General features: G+C 37.6%; 1 protein-coding gene across 1 annotated transcript in view; it reads left to right on the top strand.

Moving 5' to 3' along the window:
• Nucleotides 1–26,408, top strand: part of RBMS3 (RNA binding motif single stranded interacting protein 3) — a 1,499,266-nt gene that overhangs the window by 645,272 nt on the left and 827,586 nt on the right. Inside the window, exon 5 of the mRNA XM_059077389.2 lies at nucleotides 17,383–17,556. Within this exon, the coding sequence (XP_058933372.2) occupies nucleotides 17,383–17,556 (174 nt within the window). The remainder of the gene's footprint in view (nucleotides 1–17,382; nucleotides 17,557–26,408) is intronic.

Raw genomic sequence — 26,408 nt, 5'->3', positions numbered from 1 at the left:
AGGAAGGCCCCCTAGGGTCCTGCTGGGTTACAGCCTAGGAACAGCCCTCAGTTGGAGCTGGGAAAGCACCAGAGTGGCTGGCAAGGTCCCTAAAGGGTGCCTGCAGAGCACAGAGAATGTTCTGTCAGATTCCACCCTTTGAAGGTTTGAAGCTCAACATTAACAGTAGCATAAAGTGCCAGAAAGCACCATGTTTTATGATTATTTTATAAAAAAGGCCTCTGATAAATAAAGCTCACTCAGATACTTGATACTGACAAGTCATGAAGAAAGCAGTTTTGGAAAAGTAAAGACAGTCCCCACGTCAAGGGAGCAGCAGTAACAATAACACAACCAAAAAAGCCCGATTTTCCTCAGAGAAGCATATTGGTGGAGTCTGAACAAGAGACTCATCTTTGAGGAATGTTACAAAAGCCAAATAAATTCATTTGTATCGTCTTTTTAGATTCCACATACAAAACAGAAACAGACTCACAGACTTTGAAAACAAATTTATGGTAACCAAAGGGGAATGGTGGGGGAGGGATAAATTAGGAGTTTGGGATTGACATGTACACACTAATATATATAGAACAGATAAACAACAAGGACCTACTGGATAGCACAGGGAACTCTACTCAATATTCTGTAATGCTATATGGGAAAAGAATCTGAAAAAGAATGGATATATGTATATGTATAACAGAACCACTTTGCTGTACACCTGAAACTAACAATATTGTAAATCAACTATACTATAATATAAATTAAAAATTAAATTAAAAAATATTTGTACATCTCCATGTCAACAAACAAACAAACAAAAAACACCGGCACAACAACAACAATAATAAAGCCAAGACATCAGAGAAGAAAAGACGTTTTCTATTCCTCTGGGGCATTGGGGTGTGGGAAGGACTTAAAAGTTTCTCCCCATTTCCTCATGCGGCCTTCTTCCTTTTGAGTGTCATAATTTAGATCTGCTTAAAAGGATTGATTTGAAAGAAGCTTCTTATACCACAAGGCAGTTTGTCTCTCTCTCTCAGCCTTTGTGAGTGAACAAAGTCACCACTTGTCCCACACAGGGAGCAGAGAGGGGCTTGGGGTGGGTTTACTGTCCATTCAGGGCCTGTTTTCAGCAGCTTGTAAGTGGGATCTTTAGAACCACACAGCGGGAATCCTTTGCTTGGGGCACGGGTTGGGGAGAGGACTTTGAAAAACCTATTGAAACTCTGAGAGCTGTTGGGTAAAAACTGTTCCTTTTAGACTTCCTCACAGGCTGTACGGGAAATAAACATGCACAGGAAGTCATTTAGCCTCTCTGTGAACTCAATGTTGACATTTGCTCACCAAAAAGTTCATTGTGGTACTTAAGAAATGTATGTATGTGGGTGCATATACATGTGTGTGTATGTGTGTGTATGCACAGATATGTCTATGTGTATAAACATTTTCTAATCCTCCCAGACCACAATGTTTATGATGTGATGCTAAAAAAATTAACAATGGGAAAAAAAAAGAATAACACATAAAATAGAGGTGTGGATACCTTGGACAACACTGTGTTTTGGGAGTAGAAACTAAATATAGGTGACATATTTCTAAACGAATCTTTAACAGTCTGCTGGGTGGTCTTTCTCACATGTACTTTGTAGGGTTTTACACTAACTGTTTGACCCAGGATGTCATTATTATGTGTAATGTTCAGTTCATGCTTTTTGTTTTTATTTATATGATTCTTGCTTTAGAGCTGAAACAACTTTAAAATCTTCAGTGAAGGGTCACTGAATCCATAATGTCAGCTGGAAATACTGGCTTAAAAAGCCAAAGTAGAAGAACAATAAATGCATTTTACAGAAGATTAAGGTACATGGATGAAGTGAAAGAATACCCACGTCCCCCATGTGGTCGTTAGGAAGAGAAATCCGTCCAGATGAGTGAAGGCAGAGGGGGTGTCACTGGAACGGTTTGCGGGATTCCTATGAAACATGTTACAGGCCTTCTGGAACCAGAGAGCCCTTGGTTTCTCTGTCCATCTGGGCCATGTGGTCACTCAACTCTGCTTCTTTCCGCACATCTGCTCCTTTCACTTTGGGCAATCAGTGGCCATTTAATTGCAATTTTTTCTCAAGATCACCTAAGCAGGAAAGAAGGATTTAATATCTGGACCCAGGAATACAGGATCAGGAGTGCAGCCAGGTGTTCTGAGAGAAAGGAGCCAAAAACTATACAAGTCACCCAAGAGGGAGGGAATATGAGGATGTACTTGTGCATATAGCTGATTTACTTTGTTGTACAGCAGAAGCTAACACAACACTGTGGAGCAATTATACTCCAATAAAGATGTTAAAAAAAAAAAAATCACCTAGAACTGAACCGTTCCTTCCACCGCCCTGTAGCTAGAGTGTCACTTCTCTTGTCTCAGTCACTGTTTAAATTTTCTTTCCCCCCAGCCCTCCCCTTACTTTCACTGTTGCATTCACCACTCTTCCCACATGGGCTTTGTTTTTATATTTATACAACCAAACTCCTGTTCTTCCCTTGCATCATTTCTTAGTTCAAGTGCCCAGTAGACATATATAAGACATTATTGGATGGCAATTTCCCATTTCAAGGAGAAGTCATCTGATTGGCCCAGATTGGGTCAGGTGACTACCTGGTTCCATCAGATTCAGGATGGGGAGGTCACCTCTAATAACCATGTCTACACAGGTATGCTCTGTGTTCAGCAGGACTTGTGGGAAAACCAGCTGGGCTGTTAAGCTGGTGAAAGATATCTACTGCAATCATTGTTATAGGCCTCTCTGATCCGTTTAGTCCATGCAGTGTATTTATTCCAAGTAATATTTTAATAGTATTCATTACAAAGGACAAACATTCTCCTTAAGACTAACTTGAGCTGTATTTTTATTTATTTTAAATTTTTATTTTTTTAACATCTTTATTAGAGTATAATTCCTTTATAATGGCATGTTAGTTTCTCCTTTATAACAAAGTGAATCAGTTATACATATACATATGTTTCCATATCTCTTCCCTCTTGTGTCTCCCTCCCTCCCACCTTCCCTATCCCACCCCTCTAGGTGGTCACAAACCACATAGCTGATGTCCCTGTGCTATGTGGCTACTTCCCACTAGCCATCTATTTTACGTTTCGTAGTGTATATATGTACATGCCACTCTCTCACTTTGTCACAGCTTACCCTTCCCCCTCCCTATATCCTCAAGTCCATGCTCTAGTAGGTCTGTGTCTTTATTCCTGTCTTACCTCTACATTCTTCATGACCTTTTCTTTTTTTTTCTTAGATTCCATATATATGTGCTAGCATATGGTATTTTTATCTTTCTGACTTACCTCACTCAATATGACAGACTCTAGGTCCATCCGCCTCACTACAGATAACTCAATTTTGTTTCTTTTTATGGCTGAGTAATATTCCATTGGATATATGTGCAACATCTTCTTTATCCACTCATTTGTTGATGGACACTTAGGTTGCTTCCATGTCCTGGCTATTATAAATAGAGCTGCAATGAACATTTTGGTACATGACTCTTTTTGAATTATGGTTTTCTCAGGCCCAGTAGTGGGATTGCTGGGTCGTATGGTAGTTCTATTTTTAGTTTTTAAAGGAACCTCCATACTGTTCTCCATAGTGGCTGTATCAATTTACATTCCCACCAACAGTGCAAGAGGGTTCCCTTTTCTCCACACCCTCTCTAGCATTTATTGTTTCTAGAGTTTTTGATGATGGCCATTCTGACTGGTGTGAGATGATATCTCATGGTAGTTTTGATTTGCATTTCTCTAATGATTAATGATGCTGAGAATTCTTTCATGTATTTCTTGGCAATCTGTATATCTTCTTTGGAGAAATGTCTATTTAGGTCTTCTGCCCATTTTTGGATTGGGTTGTTTGTTTTTTTGTTATTGAGCTGCATGAGCTGCTTGTAAATTTTGGAGATTAATCCTTTGTCAGTTGCTTCATTTGCAAATATTTTCTCCCATTCTGAGGGCTGTCTTTTCATCTTCTTTATGGTATCTTTTGCTGTGCAAAAGCTTTTAAGTTTCATTAGGTCCCATTTGTTTATTTTTGGTTTTATTTCCATTTCTCTAGGAGATGGGTCAAAAAGGATCTTGCTGTGATTTATGTCATAGAGCGTTCTGCCTATGTTTTCCTCTAAGAGTTTGATAGTGTCTGGCCTTACATTTAGGTCTTTAACCCATTTTGAGTTTATTTTTGTGTGTGGTGTTAGGGAGTGTTCCAATTTCACACTTTTACATGTACCTGTCCAGTTTTCCCAGCACCACTTATTGAAGAGGCTGTCTTTTCTCCACTGTATATTCTTGCCTCCTTTATCAAAGATAAGGTGACCATATGTGTGTGGGTTTATCTCTGGGCTTTCTGTTCTGTTCCATGGGTCTATATTTCTGTTTTTGTGCCAGTACCATACTGTCTTGATTACTATAACTTTGTAGTATGGTTTGAAGTCAGGGAGCCTGATTCCTCCAGCTCCATTTTTTGTTCTCAAGATTGCTTTGGCTATTCGGGGTCTTCTGTGTTTCCATACAAATTGTGAAATTTTTTGTTCTAGTTCTGTGAAAAATGCCAGTGGTAGTTTGATCGGGATTGCATTGAATCTGTAATTTGCTTTGGGTAGTAGAGTCATTTTCACAGTGTTGATTCTTCCAATCCAAGAACATGGTATATCTCTCCATCTATTTGTATCATCTTTAATTTCTTTCATCAGTGTCTTATAATTTTCTGCATATAGATCTTTTGTCTCCTTAGGTAGGTTTATTCCTAGATATTTTATTCTTTTTGTTGCAATGGTAAATAGGAGTGTTTTCTTAATTTCACTTTCATATTTTTCATCATTAGTGTATAAGAATGCCAGAGATTTCTGTACATTAATTTTGTATCCTGCTACTTTACCAAATTCATTGATTAGCTCTAGTAGTTTTCTGGTAGCATCCTTAGGATTCTCTATGTATAGTATCATGTCATCTGCAAACAGTGACAGCTTTACTTCTTCTTTTCCAATTTGGATTCCTTTTATTTCTTTTTCTTCTCTGATTGCTGTGGCTAGAACTTCCAAAATTATGTTGAATAAGAGTGGTGAGAGTGGGCAACCTTGTCTTGTTCCTGATCTTAGTGGAAATGGTTTCCGTTTTTCACCATTGAGAACGATGCTAGCTGTGGGTTTGTCATATATGGCCTTTATTATGTTGAGGAAAGTTCCCTCTTTGCCTACTTTCTGGAGGGTTTTTATCATAAATGGGTGTTGAATTTTGTCAAAAGCTTTCTCTGCATCTATTGAGATGATCATATGGCTTTTCTCTTTCAATTTGTTAATATGGTGTATCACGTTGGTTGATTTGCATATATTGAAGAATCGTTGCATTCCTGGAATAAACCCCACTTGATCATGGTGTATGATCATTTTAATGTGCTGTTGGATTCTGTTTGCTAGTATTTTGTTGAGGATTTTTGCATCTATGTTCATCAGTGATATTGGCCTGTAGTTTTCTTTCTTTGTGACATCTTTGTCTGGTTTTGGTATCAGGGCTTCATAGAATGAGTTTGGGAGTGTTCCTCCCTCTGTTATATTTTGGAAGATTTTGAGAAGGATAGGTGTTAGGTCTTCTCTAAATGTTTGATAGAATTTGCCTGTGAAGCCATCTGGTCTTGGGCTTTTGTTTGTTGGAAGATTTTTAATCACAGTTTCAATTTCAGTGCTGTTATTGGTCTGTTCATATTTTCTATTTCTTCCGGGTTCCGTCATGGCAGGTTGTGCATTTCTAAGAATTTGTCCATTTCTTCCACGTTGTCCATTTTATTGGCATAGAGTTGCTTGTAGCACTCTCTTAGGATGCTTTGTATGTCTTCAGTGTCTGTTGTAACTTCTCATTTTTTATTTCTTACTCTATTGATTTGCGTCTTCTCCCTTTTCTTCTTGATGAGTCTGGCTAATGGTTTATCAATTTTGTTTACCTTCTCTAAGAACCAGCGTTTAGTTTTATTGATCTTTGCTACCGTTTCCTTCATCTCTTTTTCATTTATTTCTGATCTGATATTTATGATTTAGTTCCTTCTGCTAACTTTGGGGTTTTTTTGTTCTTCTTTCTCTAATTGCTTTAGGTGCAAGTTAGGTTGTTTATTTGAGATGTTTCCTGTTTCTTAAGGTAGGATTGTATTGCTATATACTTCCCTGTTAGAACTGCTTTTGCTGCATCCCATAGGTTTTGGGTCGTCGTGTCTCCATTGTCATTTGTTTCTACGTAGTTTTTGATTTCCTCTTTGATTTCTTCAGTTATCACTTCGTTATTAAGTAGTGCATTGTTTAGCCTCCATGTGTTTGTATTTTTTTTACAGATCTTTTCCTGTAATTGATATCTCGTCTCATAGCGTTGTGGTTGGAAAAGATACTTGATATGATTTCAGTTTTCTTAAATTTACCAAGTCTTGATTTGTGACCCAAGATATGATCTATCCTAGAGAATTTCCATGAACACTTGAGAAAAATGTGTATTTTGTTGTTTTTGGATGGAATGTCCTATAAATATCAATTAAATCCATCTTGTTTAATGTATCATTTAAAGCTTGTGTTCCCTTATTTATTTTCATTTTGGATGATCTGTCCATTGGTGAAAGTGGGGTGTTAAAGTCCCCTACGATGATTGTGTTACTGTCAATTTCCCTTTTATGGCTGTTAGTATTTGCCTTATGTATTGAGGTGCTCCTATGTTGGGTGCATAAATATTTACAATTGTTATATCTTCTTGGACTGATTCCCTGATCATTACACAGTGTCCTTCTTTGTCTCTTGAAATAGTCTTTATTTTAAAGTCTATTTTGTTTGATATGAGAATTAATACTCCAGCTTTCTTTTGATTTCCATTTGCATGGAATATCTTTTTCCATCCCCTCACTTTCAATCTGTATGTGCCCCTAGGTCTGAATTTGGTCTCTTTTAGGCAGCATATATCTGGGTCTTGTTTTTGTATCCATTCAGCCAGTCTGTGTCTTTTGATGGGAGTATTTAATCCATTTACATTTAAGGTCATTATCAATATGTATGTTCCTATTCCCATTTTCTTAATTGTTTTGGGTTTGTTATTGTAGGTCTTTTCCTTCTTTTGTGTTTCTTGCCTAGAGAAGTCCCTTTAGCATTTGTTGTAAAGCTGGTTTGGTGGTGCTGAACTCTCAGCTTTTTCTTGTCTGTAAAGGTTTTAATTTCTCCATCCAATCTGAATGAGATCTTGCTGCGTAATCTTGGTTGTAGGTTTTTCTCCTTCATCACTTTAAATATGTCCTGCCACTCCCTTCTGACTTGCAGAGTTTCTGCTATAAGATCAGCTTTTAACCTTATTTGGATTCCCTTGTGTGTTATTTGTTGTTTTTCCCTTGCTGCTTTTAATATGTTTTCTTTGTATTTAATTTTTGATAGTTTGATTAATATGTGTCTTGGCGTGTTTCTCCTTGGATTTATCCTGTATGGGACTCTCTGTGCTTCCTGGACTTGATTAACTATTTCCTTTCCCATATTAGGGAAGTTTTCAACTGTAATCTCTTCAAATTTTTTCTCAGTCTCTTTCTTTTTCTCTTCTTCTTCTGGGACCCCTATAATTCGAATGTTGGTGTGTTTAATGTTTTCCCAGAGGTCTCTGAGACTGTCCTCAGTTCTTTTCATTCTTTTTTCTTTCTTCTGCTCTGCAGTAGTTACTTCCACTATTTTATCTTCCAGGTCACTTATCCGTTCTTCTGCCTCAGTTATTCTGCTATTGATCCCTTCTAGAGTATTTTTAATTTCATTTATTGTGTTGTTTATCATTGCTTGTTTCCTGTTTAGTTTTTCTAGGTCCTTGTTAAATGTTTCTTGCATTTTCTCTATTCTATTTCCAAGATTTTGTATCATCTTTACTATCATTATTCTGAATTCTTTTTCAGGTAAACTGCCTATTTCCTCTTCATGTGTTGGGTCTGGTAGGCTTTTACCTTGCACCTTCATCTGCTGTGTGTTTTTCTGTCTTCTCATCTTGCTTATCTTACTGTGTTTGGGGTCTCCTTTTTGCAGGGTGCAGGTTTGTAGTTCCCATTGTTTTTGGTGTCTGTCCCCAGTGGCTAAAGTTGGCTCAGTGGATTGTGTAGGCTTCCTGGTGGAGGGGACTAGTGCCTATGTTCTGGTGGATGAGGCTGGATCTTGTCTTTCTGGTGGGCAGGTCCACGTCTGGTGGTGTGTTTTGGGGTGTCTGTGGCCTTATTTTGATTTTAGACAGCCTCTCTGCTAATGGATGGGGTTGTGTTCCTGTCTTGCTAGTTGTTTGGCATAGGGTGTCCAGCGCTGTAGCTTGCTGGTCGTTAAGTGAAGCTGGGTCTTGGTGTTGAGATGGAGATCTGTGGGAGATTTTTGCCATTTGATATTACGTGGAGCTGGGAGGTCTCTTGTGGACCAGTGTCCTGAAGTTGGCTCTCCCACCTCGGAGGCACAGCACTGACTCCTGGCTGGAGCACCAAGAGCCTTTCATCCACACGGCTGTTGTGTTTAATGAAGTCATATATCTGACGGCATCCCATCATCACCAAAACTGGCAAAAGGTGGCCATCCCTTGTTTCACATCAACATGATCTCAGGCATAAACCTGCTTGTTTTTCCATTTTGTTTTTAAGTTACTTGTTGAAACAACTGGCCCACGATCCCCAGGACTGTCGTGGCTTCGGCCGCTGGAGCCCCTCTAGAGCTGGCAGCATCAGTGAGGCCGCCCTCCCCTTGGACTCTGGGGGCAGTTCCATGATGGCAGAGGGAAGAGACCCCGATCTGGGAATTCCAGCTCTGCTGATGTGTTTTTAGATTACATTGGAATAGACTGAAAATAATTTCAGGGTACTTTTATTGATTATATTTCTAGAATTATCTTGCAATCTCTTCCTGCTGAGAAGCACATTCACTGATGGAGACTGAGCAACTTTTAAATGTGGGCAGTTTGAATTGGCTATTGTATCATCATGGTAATTGAACTTGAGTTAATGGTGGTACATTATCATGTGATAATTATGTCACCAACAGGGAAAGATGGTGTTATTCCATACAGTGAGTGGTGCTCATGCCTTCATCTTACAACAATTTTGTGCTTTTTTGGATTGTTGATTGTCTATATATATTTATATTAATACATACCTATAATGGTTTCTCTTAATCTCTCTTTCAGATGGAGTATGTGGTTCATTCCTAAGCCTTATTCTTTGGAGATGACAAGTTGCTAATCACATAACCAACCCTAATTCTGCATTCTTTGAACTTTTCATCTGTAGCTCTGTATCCTTTCTAGCAATGTGTCCTTAGGGACATTGTCTAACCACCATACATCCCAGTTTCTTCCTCAGTAAAATGGGGATAACGACACCTCTGTCATTGGATTTTTCTGAGGATTCAGAGAGACAGTGCGTGAAAGACACAGCAACACGGGTCAATAAACATTGCTATTGTGATCATTCCCCTTGTACTTACTAGTCTCAGAGATGTGGTTATAGTAGCTTCCTCTGGTGACCAGTCAAATCCCCACAAGCCCACCCCTGGTTCATCTCTGATTTCAGCTGCAACTGTGAAGGACAGTTTTCTCACTGAGCACTGACAGCATCTTACCTGAGTCTACTTGTGTGTCTCTCCACCTTTGCCCCAGGCCCTTCTCTGATGCCAAGAGAGCTCAGTCTCCCATGCCCAAATGCAGCTTGAAGTTGCTGGGGGTGATCATTCCCTTGAGGGCAACTCTGACCCAGTGGGGGGACAGAGGCCAGTCCACAAACGCTCCAGCATCTTTCAGTGGATAATTCTCAGGGGCATTTTGAACCCTTTTCAGTGGTCTCAGCAGAATCCAGTGCTTTTTACTTTATAGCATACATCTCAATAATGCACATTCATGTAGATTTTTTTCTTCTCATTTTCTGATGAAGACTCACATTTTCTTCCCTCTTGATTTTTGTAACCCTCCAAACAAACAAACAATCCTTGCCTTAGAATCTGTTTTAGAGAAAATCCAAACTAAGACAATGTAATGGTAGAGTAGTTGAGATCGTGGGTTATGGAGTCATTTGTCTGGATTTGAATCTCAACTCAGCAGCTTAGTAGTTATATTACCTTACGTTTTTAAGTTACCTTATTTCTTTCTGCCTCAGTTTCCTTGCCTATAAAATACAGATAATAATAAGAACTACCTCCTAACATTATGAGTAATACATGAATTATGGTAGTGTAAATATGAAACAGTTAGAATGTGTCTGATGGATGGGATGTACATGTAAGCATTAAGTCTTACTGTCTCCTCGTAAAACTCATTCAGATGTGTCTATAAATCTTAGTATTACTTATTCCATTCTTTCTCATTAACTTAGTGCAGCCTCCTTCTGCCCCTTTCTTTCTCTTCCTTTTGTTTGCTAGTGCTGACTGAGTAGGTAGAACAGCAAAAGTACAGCTTTGCACTTTCTGGAAGCATGTCAGAGGGCCCTTCCTTTGTGCCATGCCCTGCCCCCTGATCTGCTGGCAGACACCAGATGATGCTGCCAGCTCTCGGTTATTCAGAGTCTCTTTATCCAGACTCTTTGCTCTTCTCTCTGGCTGCCTGCCTTTTGGCTGTCACATGTTCCCTGGCATTGCTCTCAGAGGGAGTGCCAAGGAGGGAAAAGATAGTGGAACTCAGATGAGCTGATTATGGGGTCTAGAAAATTAAGATTTGGGGATCATTGGGCTACAGTTTTCTGGGCCATCTCTACCCTCCATTACCATGGAAAATTCAGAATCAGCCTTCTGCAATGGCAGTGTATTTTTTGTTGATTGAGATCTAATTGAGACGTAATAAGATGCACAGATCTCAAGTGTTCCATCTGATGAGTTTTGGCAAATGTATGCATTCACGTAATGACCCTCCAGAATAAGATGGCAAGCCTTTCTATCACCCTAGAAAAGTACCTTATTCCCCTTTTTAGTCAATTCCCCTCCATTCCCCAAGGAGCTACTTTCTTATTTCTTTTTTTATTGAAGTATAGTTGATTTACAATGTTGTGTTAATTTCTACTGTACAGCAAAGTGACTCAGTTATACACATATATACATTCTTTTTTAAATATTCTTTTCCATTATGGTTTATCACAGGATATTGAATATAGTTCCCTGTGCTATACAGTAGGACCTTGTTTATCCATTCTGTATATATACTAGTTTGTATCTGCTAGTCCCAAACTCCCAATCCATCCCTCCCCCACCCCCCTCCCCCTTGGCCACCACAAGTCTGTTCTCTATGTCTGTGAGTCTGTTTCTGTTTTGTAGATAAGTTCATTTACTCCATATTTTAGATTCCACATATAAGTGATATTATATGGTATTTGTCTTTCTCTTTCTGACTTACTTCACTTAGTATGATAATCTCTAGTTGCATCCATGTTGCTGCAAATGGCATTATTTTGTTCTTTTTTATGACTGAGTAGTATTCCATTGTACATATGTACCATTGATCCGTTGATGGACATTTAGGTTGTTTCCATGTCTTGGCTATTGTTCATAGTGTTTCTATAAACAGTGGTGCAGGTACCTTTTTGAAGTATATTAATAGGTTTGTCTGGATATATGCCCAGGAGTGAGATTGCTGGATCATATGGTAATTCTGTTAGTTTTCTGTGGAACCTCCATGCTGTTTTCTATAGTGGCTGCACCAACTTACATTCCCACCAACAGTGTAGGAGGGTTCCCTTTTCTCCACACCTTCTCAAGCATTTGTAGACTTTGTTGATGGCCGCACTGACCAGTGTGAGGTAGTATTGAGCCAATTTCTTATTTCTATTATTACATATAGTTTCCTTATCTTGGACTTCACATACATAAAATCACAAATAACTTTTCTTCCATTCTTAGTCTTCTTTTATTTGGCACAATCTTGAGATCATCCATGTAGTTGTGTGTATTGGAAGTTTATTCTATTTTTTAATCACTGGGTAGTATTCTTCTACATGAATATACCATTTTTTTTTAAATCCATTTACCTGTCAGTAGACATTTGAGTAAATTCCATTTGGGGGCTATTTGGAATACAGCTGCCATGGTCACTCTTTTTTTTCTTTGGCCATGCTGCGTGGCATGCAGGATCTTAGTTCCCTGACCAGGGATTGAATCTGTGCCCCCTGCAGTGGAAGCGTGGAGTTTTAACTGCTGGACCACCCGGGCAGTCTCCATGGTCACTCTTATAAAAAAGCATTTTTGTGTAAAAATATTTTATTTGGAGTAAATAACTGGGTGTGGAATTTCTGGGCCCTAAAGTAGAAGTGTGTTTAATTTTATAAGAAACTACCAGTCAGTAGCTATACCATTTTACCCTTCCACTGACAACATGTGAAAGTTCTAGGTCATCAGTAACTTCACCAGCATTTAGAGTTGTCAGTCTTATTAGTTTCAGCCATTCTAGTGGGTATGAACTGGTATCTTATTGCAGCTTTATTTTTATATTTTCATGATGATTAATGATTTTGAGCACCTTTCACCATGCTTACCCACTTTCCCAACATATGTTTGCGCATTGTCCTTTCAAGTCCTTAATGGTAGTTTAGTCAAGCCAATTTGACCAATAATTTTGAGGTCCTGCTCTTAGCTGTTTGAAAGGAAAATGTGAGTATCTCGGGTTCTCTGGCAGATACAGAGAATTTCAGGGAGTCCTCCACTCAGCAGCAGATGCTATCGATGGTCTGCCCCTGCTTTCTTAGCACTTACTTTCCCTGAACATGTATACAACGTCCTGGAACTCTATACATGAGAACTTTCTTTTGGCCTATGTGTAGGGCAGGCCTGAAATGCCAGGGGATTAATGTTTCAGGAACAACCCTCAGTCAATGACAAATGGGAATTGGAGGTTAAATACACCATCTTCCTTGCACTTTGGGTAAAATAACTCTGAAGTGTGGACAGTCTACACTGTCTCCCAGGGTCCCTCAATGGAATTGAGCCTTAGTTCTCTACAGTAATCACTTATTCAACGATGTAAACTTATCAGCTTATTCCCTCTCTGTCACATTTCCCATTGTCTGACTGATTTTCTCTAGGATCGCTTCCAAAGTGAACTACTTGTACTCAAGTTCTTGCATTGCGATCCTCTTCTGGAGAAATACAGATGAGACACATTTCCAGAAAGATGCATGTTGGGACATAAGAATTGCATGTAAGACTAAGAGATTTGATGATATGCTCATGAAGTTATGACATTGATTTCCTGGGTACCCACACAAATGAAAGGACCAGATAAATATGATCGAAAATTAGTAATATCGGTGCCTAGTAGAAGCAAACGTCCCTATGGGCTGGTGACTGAGGGTTGGAATAGGTTTTCCAGAAAAGGTAGAGTCTGGTAGGATCATTGAAATGTGAGCTGAGAGGAGGGGAAGACATTACAGGAAGGAAGATGGGTTGTAACAATGGCATGGTCATACAAATCATATTTGGATTTACAGTCTACATGGAGCTTGAGAGTATATGAAAACAGACAAAAAAATAAGACTTGCAGTGCTGGTTAGGATCAAATTAGAATCTCAAATGAAAGACTAGCAAGTTTAGACTTTGTCTAATAGATAGTGGAGAGTCATTGAACATTTTTTTCAGCAGGAAGTAACACAATAAAGTAGGTTTCTAGAAAAAACTAATCTAGTGTCATTGTAGACAGTTAATCAAAGCTCAAGGTAGAAGGTTCTTGATGTAGTTTTAGTGACTCAGATATAAACTGTTAAAACCCTAAAAATGCATAGTGCTAATGAGAATGGAAAGGACAACATCCGTTCAAGAACTACTAAAAAGATTCAATAGAATTTGGTGACACTGATGATGGAATTTGGAGGACAGATAAATGAGTCAAAGTTTTTCTAAGGTTTCAAGGCTGTTGGTTTCAAACTATTGCCAAAATATTAACAGACTCTTAAAGATTATAAAATATAAAATTTTAGAGTAAAACAATGAATTAATTTAATTTTATACACTGTAATTTCAACTTGGAGTCCCTTTGTGGTGATTTTTAAGGGTTATACCTCTATATCCAACAAATATTTTAAGATCTGGAACTGGAATTTAGGAGAGAGTTGGTACTGTTAAATGATATCTGAGAATCATCTTTTTAAAGCTTTGACCATGTATGAGATCACAAAGGAAGGAAGTTAAAAGAGTGAAGAACACAGACTGAGGATTAAGCCTGGCAAAAGACCACATTTAGGGCAAACAAAGAGAAAGAGAAACAAGGGGGTGAGAGAAGAGGTATAGCCAGAAGGGTTGTGGAGTCCAAGAGAAAGATGATTGCAATGGTGAGGGGATAAACATGGTTAGAGGCTTCACAGGTCAAATGGTTAGAGGGTCCAAGAAGGATAAACACTCCTTGGAGCTGTAGAAAAGGCAACACATGAACTTGATTGACCTCATTAGGCTCTCAGCCTGGTTGGTGAGCTGAAATTTACATAGTAAGGAAACAATACAAAACTACATAATCACATGCTACAGTGTTTGAGCAGCACTGTGAGAGCAGGAAGGCAAGGGGCCACTAAAGCCACAGGCATCATGGGGGAATGGGACCAAATACAGGTGTAACTTGAGCATGAACTTTGCAAAAGGAGAGAAAGGAATGTGCAGGAGGAAGACCCCACGCATAAAATCACTGAGTAGAGACTGATGTTATTTGGGAACATAATTAAACTAAGAGATGAGGATATTTCCAAACTTGACCTAGTGAGAGTGATTAGGTTTAGTGTCCATAGATGCAGAAACGAAGACATTTTCAGTGCCAAGGGCAGTTTTGTGGGTGGGCTCATTTAGTCTTTGAAGTGACTGTATATGTGGTAAAAAAAAAAAAAAAAAAAAAAAAAAAAAAACCACAAAAAACGGGCTTTTTATGTAAATATGGAGCTTCTGTACCTAGAACCAAGCACAAATATCCTAATTTTATAGAAGTCCACTATTGCTGCTCCAGCACAGGTTTGTTCGAAGGAGGTGTGCAATAATCTGTGCTTTTGTGCTGCTGCACCTGCCCATCTCATTGAGCTATTTGTTACCAAATGCAAGTTTGTGTGTTCAATGCACAGTGAGGCCAAACAAACACCAGAGTATGGAGCAGAAAAAGTTGTGTTTTTTGTTTGTTTGTTTGCGGTACGCAGGCCTCTCACTGTTGTGGCCTCTGCCGTTGCGGAGCACAGACTCCAGATGCACAGGCTCAGCAACCATGGCTCACGGGCCCAGCTGCTCTGCGGCATGTGGGATCTTCCTGGACCGGGGTATGAACCCATGTCTCCTGCATCGGCAGGCAGACTCTCAACCACTGCCCCACCAGGGAAGCCCGAACAGAGAAAGTTTCATTGCAGGGCCATGCAAGGAGAACAGGTGGCTCATGCCCCCAAACCCCTTACTCCTCAAAGGGTTTCAGCAAAGCACTTTTAAAAGCAAGGTCATTGCAAACTTCTTGGTATAGGAATCCTTTGTTCTTGCAGCTGTCCACATAGGTCAGGTCATGATGTTCCCATAAACCTGAACAAGACAAATGTTATTCTCTGTTCTGTAACTTTTTCTCTCTGTATGAATTGACTCAAAGATCAGAGCCCTGAGAATAGGCTATCCTATATATTTCAGACAATAGGCAATATTCTTTTACAAAAGGTGCAGAGCCAGCATGACTAAGCACAGGCAACAGAACAGATCTAATATGGAGTCAGATATGTTCTTCTCTATTACATATTGAACACTTGGATAGCATACATGCTAAGGGTGATGATGGGGATGAGACTGGATACAGATAGTCAAGTAAATCTGTCTACCTTAACAAGGCTAATTGGTTCTCCAGTTTTTGCTTTAAATATTTTAAATCGTCTGTAAGTAAATCACTGATTTAAATTTACTTTTTTTTCCCTTGCCAAATATTTTGAAGCTACTGTGAGAGAAATAGATCTGACTACTACCTTTGAATTGCTGAGGGCCTTAATTTTTTATTTATTTTTTTGGTTATTTTAAGATGCCCAAATCTGTCTTCAGAAATGTTGTTCCTCTATCTAATGGCATAAGAATCTAGCCCAGGGCTTCCCTGGTGGCACAGTGGTTAAGAATCTGCCTGCCAATGCAAGGGAGACGGGTTCAAGCCCTGGTCTGGGAAGATCCCACATGCCGCGGAGCAACTAAGCCTGTGTGTTACAACTACTGAGCCTGTGCTCTAGAGCCCATGAGCCACAACTACTGAGCCCATGTGCCACAACTACTGAAGCCCATGCACCTAAAGCCCGTGCTCCACAACAAGAGAAGCCACCGCAGTGAGAAGCCTGTGCACTGCAATGAAGAGTATCCCCTGCTCGCCACTAGAGAAAGCCCATGTGCAGCAACGAAGACCCAATGCAGCCAAAAATGAATAAATTAATTAATTTTTTTAAAAAGACTCTAGCCCAATGGGAAACACAATCTCAGCTAAAAGTTTCTGCCCCACTAGGTTTTCTGAATATAATGGCAATGAGATTAGCACATTTCCCAGTGATTGAGTTGGCATGTGCCCATAGATTTATAAATAGAATTTATTGTGAAAGTTACTGTGCTACTTGGGTAAGTAGCTATTGCAATTTGATGATAGAAAGTGTTCTCTGAAAAGAAACTATTATATGCTTTATATGCCATGGGCATCTGAGGACAAAGAAGGACAGAAGACACAAGTGAATTTTGTTTTCAGTCCATTCTACCCCATATACAATTATGAACAACTAGATATATTTAACATTTGACAAATTGATTTTTTCCGGTTCCTCTATTTTTAATTACATTGGGCCAGTTGGGGGTAAATGATGATTTCAAATCCTTCATCATTTTTCTGTTGTTAGGTAGTGGAATGGTGACATGTTGAAATGTGTACAGATTTCTGCTGATGTGCCCCACAGGAGAGTCATAGCCTCATGGAATTTGAAGACCATTTGAGTTACGAACCAACTTGTGCCTAGATCCAGCCCTTGTAAATGAAGATATTTGTTTACTGAATTCAGATAAAACTAATGGTGAATTTCTAAGGTGAATGTTGTAATGAAAGAATATTTATGTAATTGAAAATATCACCATTGCTGTCACCAGTAAAGCGTATCTCATTCCTAAAGGATGGAGTTACATGTTACAACTAAGAAAAACTATTTTCAGTAAGATTAATTTCAATGAGCCTTTGTGCTTTGTGATTGTCAAAATTCTAATAGTGAGAAAACACTTTTAGACTAGTCAGAACAGCATTTTATGCCTCCTCTTAGGAAATCACGCATTTCCTTTAACTAGCCAAGTCCTGTGCCTTGATCATACATGGGAATGCACACTGCTATACACAGCTGACTTGGTACTATACGGAGCTGTCTTTACATTGCATTTCTTTCTTCTTGATAGTCTAGCTCCACAGTGAGAACCTACCAAACCAGTAAGTCTCGAGTGACCATGAGTCCTGGCTTCAGCTCCCAGTGGAACAGCAGCCAACCAGCCTGGAATACATACTCCTTTCCAAGAGCAAGCTTGCACTATCAATCGCATGCCAGCTATACCTACTGTACTGGACATCCTGCTGTAAGTACTCCATTTTTCTGTATTTAGTAAATTGGATGCTTTATGCAGGTACATTTTGAATCCAGAGTTGGTATCTCTCTATTAAGTGAGCAGTATTTCCAATGTTATAACTCTTCTAAAGCAAGAATATGCTACTCTTGAGTAAAAGAGATGAGCAATGGAGAATATCTTAGGCATTTAAATGGCATGCTTGGATGATTTTTTGCTGAAAATTGATGTCTTATTTAAAGTCATTTCTAGGTGAAATAGGTTGGCAGAATTTTCAGAATGGTGTTAGTGTGAAGGCTGAATGTATGTAGGTCTCTGGTTTTATTTTCTCCTGGCTGTTGCTTATGAATTTATTTGGTTGTTTTTGCACTGGGAGAGGGTGTCTTTCAAAGTGGCACAGAACAGTCAGTGGAGCCTGTAGGCTCCCACTTTCATCAGTGGCCTTGCTGATATAGTTAAACAGATATTAACATACAGATATAAATTAGTAGGGTATCTTCCAGTTACTACTACACAGAACTCTGAGGTTCTTGGCACAGATGACTCAAAGGGCAAGAAAAAAAAACATTTAGTGGAGAGAAACTCATGGAATTTGAGAATCTTTTTGAACAGGATACTTGTTTTTGCCATTGTTTTCTGAGTCTCAATCCAATTCTCATACACTAAGATTTTTGTTGTTGTAAATTACACTTACACACTTGGAAAAATTATGATGAATGTTGATTAGGAAGACATTTGTTTTCTGCTAAAAATATAAACATAAGACTCCTGGGTAATGAGAGGCTTTTAAAAGCAAGCCATATCCACTTAAAACAAGCAGATATAGTTATAGGTTGATATATATGAACTTTATGGTAATCACAAATCAAAAACCTACAATAGATACATACAAAAAAAAATAAAGAGAAAGGAACCCAAACATAACCCTAAAGAAAATCATCACATCACAAGGTAAGAGACTAAAAGAAAAAAGAACACAGAACTGCAAAAGCAACCAGAAAACAAGTAGCAAAATGGCAATAAATACATACCTATCAATAAGCACTTTAAATGTCAATGGACTAAATGATCCAAAAAAGACATAGGGTGGCTGATTGGATAAAAACAAACAAAAAAATAAGCCCCATCTATATGCTGCCTACCAAAAAAAAAAAAAAAAAAACTCTGGAGATAAAGACACATACAGACTGAAAGTGGAGGTATGGAAAAAGATATTCCATTAAAATGGAAAAGAAAATAGGGCTAGGATAGCAACACTCTTATCAGACGAAGTATACTTTAAATCAAAGTCTCTAATAATAGACAAAAATGGGCATTATATAATGAAAAGGGGGTCAATGCAAGAAGAGGCTATAACAATCACAAATATGTATGCACCTAATACAGGAGTAACTAAATATATAAAGCAAATATTACCAGACATAAAGGGAGAAATTAAATGTAATACAATAATAGTAGGGAACTTTAATACCCCACTTACATCAATGGATAGATCATCCAAACAGAAGATCAATAAGGAAACAGTGGTCTTAAGTAACACATCAGACCAAGTGGACTTAGTAAATATCTACTGTATATTCCAGCCCAAAACAGCAGAATACACATTCTTTTCAAGTGTATGTGGAATGTTCTCCAGGATAGATTACATACTAAGCCATAAAAAAGTCACAATAAATTTAAGATTGAAATTATATCAAGCATTGTTTCCAACCACATGGGTGGGAAACTAGAAATCTAATACAGGAAGAAAAGTGGGGAAAAAACACAAACATGGGGAGGCTAAACACCTTCTAATAAAAAACCAATGGGTCAATGAAGAAATCAAAGAGGAAATCAAAACATACCTTGAGATGAATGAAAATAACCACATAACTTCCTAAAATCTATGGGATGCAAAAAAGCAGTTTTAAGACAGAAGTTTATAACAAAACAGGTCTATTTCTATTCCCAAGAAACAAGAAAAATTGCAAGTAAACAACTTAACTTTCCATCTCAAGGAATTAGCAAAAGAAGAAAAATCAAAGCCCAAATTCAGAAGAAATAAGAAAATAATAAAGATCAGAGAGGAGATAAAATAGCAACAAAAATAATTTAAAAATCAATGAAACTAATAGCTGTTTTTTGAAAATATAAACAAAATTGATGAGCCAGGCTCATTAAGAAAAAAATTTAGGGCTCAGATAAACAAAATTAGAAATGAAAAAGGAGAAGTTACAACCAATATCACAGAAATACAAACAATCATAAGAGAATACTATAAACAATTACATGCCAACAAATTGGACAACCTAGAAGAAATGGATAAATTCCTAGAAAAATACAATTTTCTAAGACTGAGTCAGGAAGAAATAGAAAAACTGAACAGAGTGATTACTAGTTTTTATGTTGAATCACTAATCAAAAAACCTCCAACAAACAAAAGGCTAGGACTGAACAGCTTCACAGGGGAATTTTACCAAACAATTAAAAAAAGAGTTAATACCTATGCTTCTCAAACTATTCCAAAAAATTGAAGAAGATGGAACATTTCCAAACTCATTGTACAAGGCCAGCACTACCCTGATACAAAAACTAGACAAAGACACTAAAAAAAAAAAAAAAAAAAAAAAATTAAAAGCCAGTATTCCTGATGCACATAGATGTAAAAATCCTCAGCAAAATATTAGCAAACCAAATTCAACAATCCATAAAAAGGATCATACATCATGATCAAGTGGGATGTATTCCAGAGATGTAAGGATAGTTCAATATCTGCAAATCAGTGTGATATGCCACATTAACAAAGTGGAGGATAAAAATCGTATGACATTCTCTATAGATACAGAAAAAGAATTTGATAAAATTCAACATCCATTCATGATAAAAATTCTCAGTGAAATTAGGTAGAGGGAACATACCTCACCAGAAGGCCATTTATGACAAACTCACAGTTAACATCATACTCAATGGTGAAAAGTTGAAAGTTTTTCCTCTAAGATCAGGAATAAGACAAAGATGCCCACTCTCACCATTTCTATTTAACATAGTATTGGAAATCCTAACCATGTCAGTCAGACAAGAAAAAGAAATAAAAGTCATCCAAACTGGAAAGGAAGAAGGAAAACTTTCACTGTTTGCAGATGACAAATATGTAAAAAACCCTAAAGACTCTACCAAAATCTATTAGAACTATTAATGAATTCAGTAAAGTTTCAGGATACACAATTAATATATAGAAATCTCTTGCATTTGTATACACTAACAATGAACTATCAGAAAGAGAATTCAAGAAAACAATCCCATTTACAAATACATCAAAAATAATGAAATACCTAGGAATGAATTTAACCAAGGAGGTAAAAGACCTGTACTGTAAAAACTATAAAACATTGATGAAGAAAGTTGAAACAATGCAAATAAATGGAAAGGTATCCTGTGTTCATGGACTGGAAGAATTAATACTATTATGTCCATACTACCCAAAGCAATCTACAGATTTAATGTAATCCCTAACAAAATACCCATGACATTTTTCACAGAACTAGAACTAATAATCTTAAAATTTCTATGGAATCATAAGAGACCTTGAAGAGCCACAGTAATCTTGAGAAAAAAGAACAAAGCTAGAGGTATCACATTCTGTAACAGACTATACTACAAAGCTACAGTCATCAAAATAGTATGGTATTGGCACAAAAACAGACACATGGATCAATGGAACAGAATAGAGAACCCAGATATAAACCCACACACATATGGTCAGTTACTCCATGACAAAGGAAGCAAGAACATACAGTGGGGAAAAGACAGTCTCTTCAACAAGTGGTGCTGGGAAAACTGTACAGCTACATGCAAAAGAATCAAATTGCACTTCTTTCTCACACCATATACAAAAATAAATTCAAAGTAGATGAAAGACATAAATATAAGACCTGAAACCATAAAAATCCTAGAAGAAAAACCTAGGTAGTACACTCTTTGACACAGGTCTTAGCAGTGTTTTTTGTATATGTCTACTTAGTCAAAGGAAACAGAAGCAAAACTAAATAAATGAGACTACATGAAGCTAAAAAGGTTTTGTACAGTGAAGAAACTATCAACGAAATGAAAAGAAAAACCTACTGAATGGGAGAAGATGTTTGCAAACTATATGTCTGACATGGATTAATAGCCAAAATATGTAAAGAACTCATACAACTCAGTATTTTTTTAAAAAACTTGATTTAAAAATGGGCAGAGGATCTGAATCGGCATTTTTCTGAAGAACACATACAGATGGAATTCCCTGGTGGTCCAGTGGTTAGGGTTCTGTGCTTCCATTGCAGGGGGCATGGGTTCAATCCCTGGTTGGGGAACTAAGATCCCACAAGTCACATGTCATGGCCAAAAAAAAAAAGAACACATACAGATGGACCATAGGCACATGAAAATGTGCTCAACATCACTAATAATCAGAGAAATGCAAATCAAAACCACAATGAGATATCACCTCACACCTATCAGAATGGTTATCATCAAAGATAACAAATAACAACAATGTGGAGAAAAATAAACCCTTGTGCACTGTTGGTGGGAATGTAAATTGGTGCAACCACTATGGAAAACAGTATGGAGGTTCCTCAAAAAAGTAAAAATAAAACTGCCATATGATTCAGCAATACCATACCTGGGTATTTATCTGAAGAAAAGGAAAATGCTAATTTGAAAAGATGTATGCACCCTAATGTTCATATCAGCCTTATTTAGCCAAGATATGGAAACAACCCAAGTGTCCACCAACAGATGTGAGATATATATAGATAGATAGATAGATAGATAGATAGATAGATAGCTAGATAGATAGATATAGATATATAGATATATATATACATACACACACACACTCACACACACACAATGGATTATTATTCATCCATAAAAAATGAAATTTTGTCTTTGTGACAACATAGCTGGACCTGGAGGGTTATCATGCTTAGTGAAATAAATCAGACAGAGAAAGACAAATACTATATGTTTTCACTTATATGTGGAATCTAAAAAATAAAACAAAACAGAAACAGACTCACAGATATAGAGAACAAACTAGTGGCTACCAGAGGGGAGAGGGATTAGGGCAGGGGCAAGATAGCTTAAGGGGATTAAGAAGTACAAACTGCTAGGTATACAAGAAATAAGTTACAAGGATGTAATATACAGCACAGAGGATATAGACAAAATTTTATAATAACTTTATTTGGAGTATAATCTATTGAATCAGTATGTTGTACACCTGAAACATATAATATTGTAAGTTAATTGTACTTCAATATAAAAAAAATTTTTTAAGGGTAGGTGTGCATGCTTCTCATATTAATTCGCCTAATCATCAGTAAATGTGTATTCTTCAGTGTTCAGAAGAGCCATTGTGACTTCTGCACTTTGGCTCTCCTTTTTGCATTGCAAGGTTATGAAATCATAGTGTCCAAAGCTTTATCCCAAATTGAGATAATTTGTCTCCAATATCATGACATAAAGTCACTTAAGAGAAGACTCAAGGTATCTACTCATCATATAAATTGGTATAACTTTGTTAAAAGGAGATTTGGAAAGACTATGAAAATTTGAATTACACATACGTTTGACTCAATAATTAAACTTTTGGCAATTAACTGACATGTACAAGATGTATGCCTAAGGATGATGTTAGCAACATTTTTACAAGTACTTGGAAAAAGAACCTAAACAAACCTCATTCATTTTCATTCGTCCATTCTTTCAAAAATATCTGAAGCATGATTAAGCATTTATTGAATTCCAGAGTTCTTCCAGGTGAAAGAAGCACAGGAATGAAAAAGACCAAGTCTTGCTCTCAGGGAGCTTCCGTTCTAGGGAACAGGGAAGCTGGCAACTACACAAATAAACATATGAATAAATAAAAAGAAGCAAACAAACTAGAAAAATATACAGCAGTGTTCAATGTTATGCAGAGACTCAAAATAGCTTGAGATGTTGGAGAAGGACCAGGTGGCTATGTGGGTTGTATTGTCAGCAAGTCCTCAGTTAGAGCCAGGTTTCCTCTGAGATCTGAATAAAACAAGAGATAGAACTATGCAGAGATCATGAGGAAGAGCACACCAAGCAGAGGAAACAGAGTGAAGGACTTGAGGCCAGACTGAGCCTGAATGTTCTCCATCCAGAGGGAGCCAGTGTGCCCTGAGCTTGGTCTGGGAAGGATGGAAGATGGTAAGGTCAAAAGGTAAGGCAGCGACCAGAGCGCACAGCTCTTTGTAATGCAGAGGGAGTTTGTATTTTATTTAAGTCCGATGGGAAACCATTGGAGTGTGTGAAGCAAGGAAATTAAATGACATAATATAGTATATTTTAGGGCTCACTCTGGCTGTTGGGTAAAGAATTTCTGGTAGTGGAAAAAGAAGGAAATCAGGGAGTCAAATTGGGATAATATTACATTTATACACACAAATGCATGTGTGCATGTCTGTGTATGTGTGTGGGGTTACTTCTGTAGAATGGAATTGAAGTTCTGCAGTAAGAGGATGACTTTTTCTTATATATCCTTTGATCTTTTTGGTATTCAAAATATATGCAACTTGTTTTCATAGTAATAAAAGACAAGTTGTATATATATTACATAAAACTTTTTTTAGTAACCAGTTGCATATCTAAAATGTCTCCTTAGCTTTTTCCCTTCAGTCATTATTTGTCAAACAAGATTATGACAAATTATAATTTAATGTGCTATTCCAATTCATATTCTTATTGGCCTCAAGGCCATCTATAAGTAGCTGACATTTATTGAGCACTTAATATTTTTCAGGCTCTGGACTGAGTACGTTTATGTGTATTATATATGTGTATATATTCAGAATAGCCTTAGGAGGTAGATATTATTATTATCATCGTTTTAAAGATTAGTGAAATAAAGCTTAGAAAAATTAACATCTCACCCAGAGTTACACAGCTAGTAGTGGGGCTTGAGATTCAAACATGGCAGTCTAGTCTCTAACCTGCATTCATTTCCGTTGGATTATATATTATTTATGTTATATATTATACTCCTTACCATTAGTGTTTATTTACATATTGAGAACAATCCCATAGTTGTACCACAGATAAAACTCCTTTTAATCATTTAATTTAAATGTGCATATACCTCTCTACTCCTCAGAGAGGTACTTGTATTTATAAGATATTCAATTTTAGGTCTGGGGCTTGGAATAAAGAATAGGTGTTATTCTGTCTTAGAAACTACTGGGATAATTACAGGATGTCTAGCCATTTTTTTGTGCTTCAAAATCCAGAAATGGATACTTTCTTCTGTTACACCACTGAAAGTAAAGTGAGTCAAGTATGGAAAGTAGAAGCAAAAGATTAGAAAATACTTTAAAAAATAGTCATGGGTGTTGTACTTCTGACTTCAAGGATACTCTAAGGATCAATTTTAAAGCCTACTGGACATTCTTCTATTATTTCAGCATTTAAACTTTTCTTACATGTCTTCCTCCTCTGCCTCATCAGATGGCATTAAACTCTTGACTCCAAGGTCAGTGCCCATTTAGCTCTGCTACCACCTTATAAAAGGAATGATATCATCTGATAATAAACCAGATGTCCAGTATAGGGAAACTTGGAGAAATGACTTATGATAACATACAAAAATGTTAACCACCTCATAACTTTTACTTGGATCCCTATTGCAAGTCAAAATACTGGAGAAATAATTTAGCTTCCAAAATGTGAGAGTAGATCCCACAGTTCCCATGTAGTGTAAGATCCACAGAGGTTTTGTGGTTGAAACCACAGAAATGGAATTCTGGTCTGAAGAGATTGCCAGTGACTTTCTTGAATCACATAACTTAGTAGCCTTTAATGAAGATGTAAATGTTCTGTCTGCCTTGTGAGATTCTGGCCCTTTTCTTAAGTTACTGGTTTGATTGAAGATTTCCAGCTCTTTAGTTTCCTGGCGTTACTAGGGTTACAAGTGTGTCAGTCAGTGAGATGTTTGTGCAGTTAGCAGATGTTTCGTTCTCCTGCTACAGAGGAATTCTGATACCCCATGACTGCCTGCTTAGTTAACTTCATATCAGTAGCCTATAGAAATCTCAGAGTATAGTTAGGCCTCTCCTTGACCAAGAAAGTCCTGTTGTACATCACTGCATTTGTTTCCTATGGCTGCTGTAACAAATTACCATAAACCTGGGAGCTTTAAACAATGCACATTTATTCTCTTACAGTTCTGGAGGTTAAGTGTCTGAAATGGGTTTCCCTGAGCTGAAATCAGCTGTTGGCAAGGCTGCACTCCCTCAGGATCTTCTAGGGGAGACTCTATTCCTTGCCCTTTCCAGCTTCTGGAACTACATTCCTTGTACACCTTGGCTCATGAGCCATTCTTTCATCATTAAGGCTAGCATCACAGCATCTTCAAACCTATTTCTACTTCATCTTCACTCTGCCTTCTCTGTAGTCCGATCTCTCTCTGCTTCTCTCTTATAAGGATGCCTGTGATTACACTTAAGAGCCCATCCACATAATCCAGTAATCTCCCCACCCAAAGATCCTTAACTTAATGACATCTGCAAAGTTATTTTGCCACATAAAATAACACTCACGAGAGAGCAGAAGCAAGAAGAACTACAATCCTGCAGCCTGTGGAACAAAAACCACATTCACAGAAAGATAGACAAGATGAAAAGGCAGAGGGATATGTACCAGATGAAGGAACAAGATAAAACCCCAGAAAACAACTAAATGAAGTGGAGATAGGCAACCATCCAGAAAAAGAATTCAGAATAATGATAGTGAAGATGACCCAGGACCTCAGAAAAAGAAAGAAGGCAAAGATCGAGAAGATGCAAGAAATGTTTAATAACAAAGATGTAGAAGAATTA

The sequence above is a fragment of the Kogia breviceps genome, chromosome 10 (genome assembly GCF_026419965.1).
Source record: "Kogia breviceps isolate mKogBre1 chromosome 10, mKogBre1 haplotype 1, whole genome shotgun sequence".
Lineage (NCBI taxonomy): Eukaryota > Metazoa > Chordata > Mammalia > Artiodactyla > Physeteridae > Kogia > Kogia breviceps.
The sequence above is the reverse complement of the archived record's forward strand: the minus strand, read 5'-3'. Positions and strand labels throughout refer to the sequence as shown.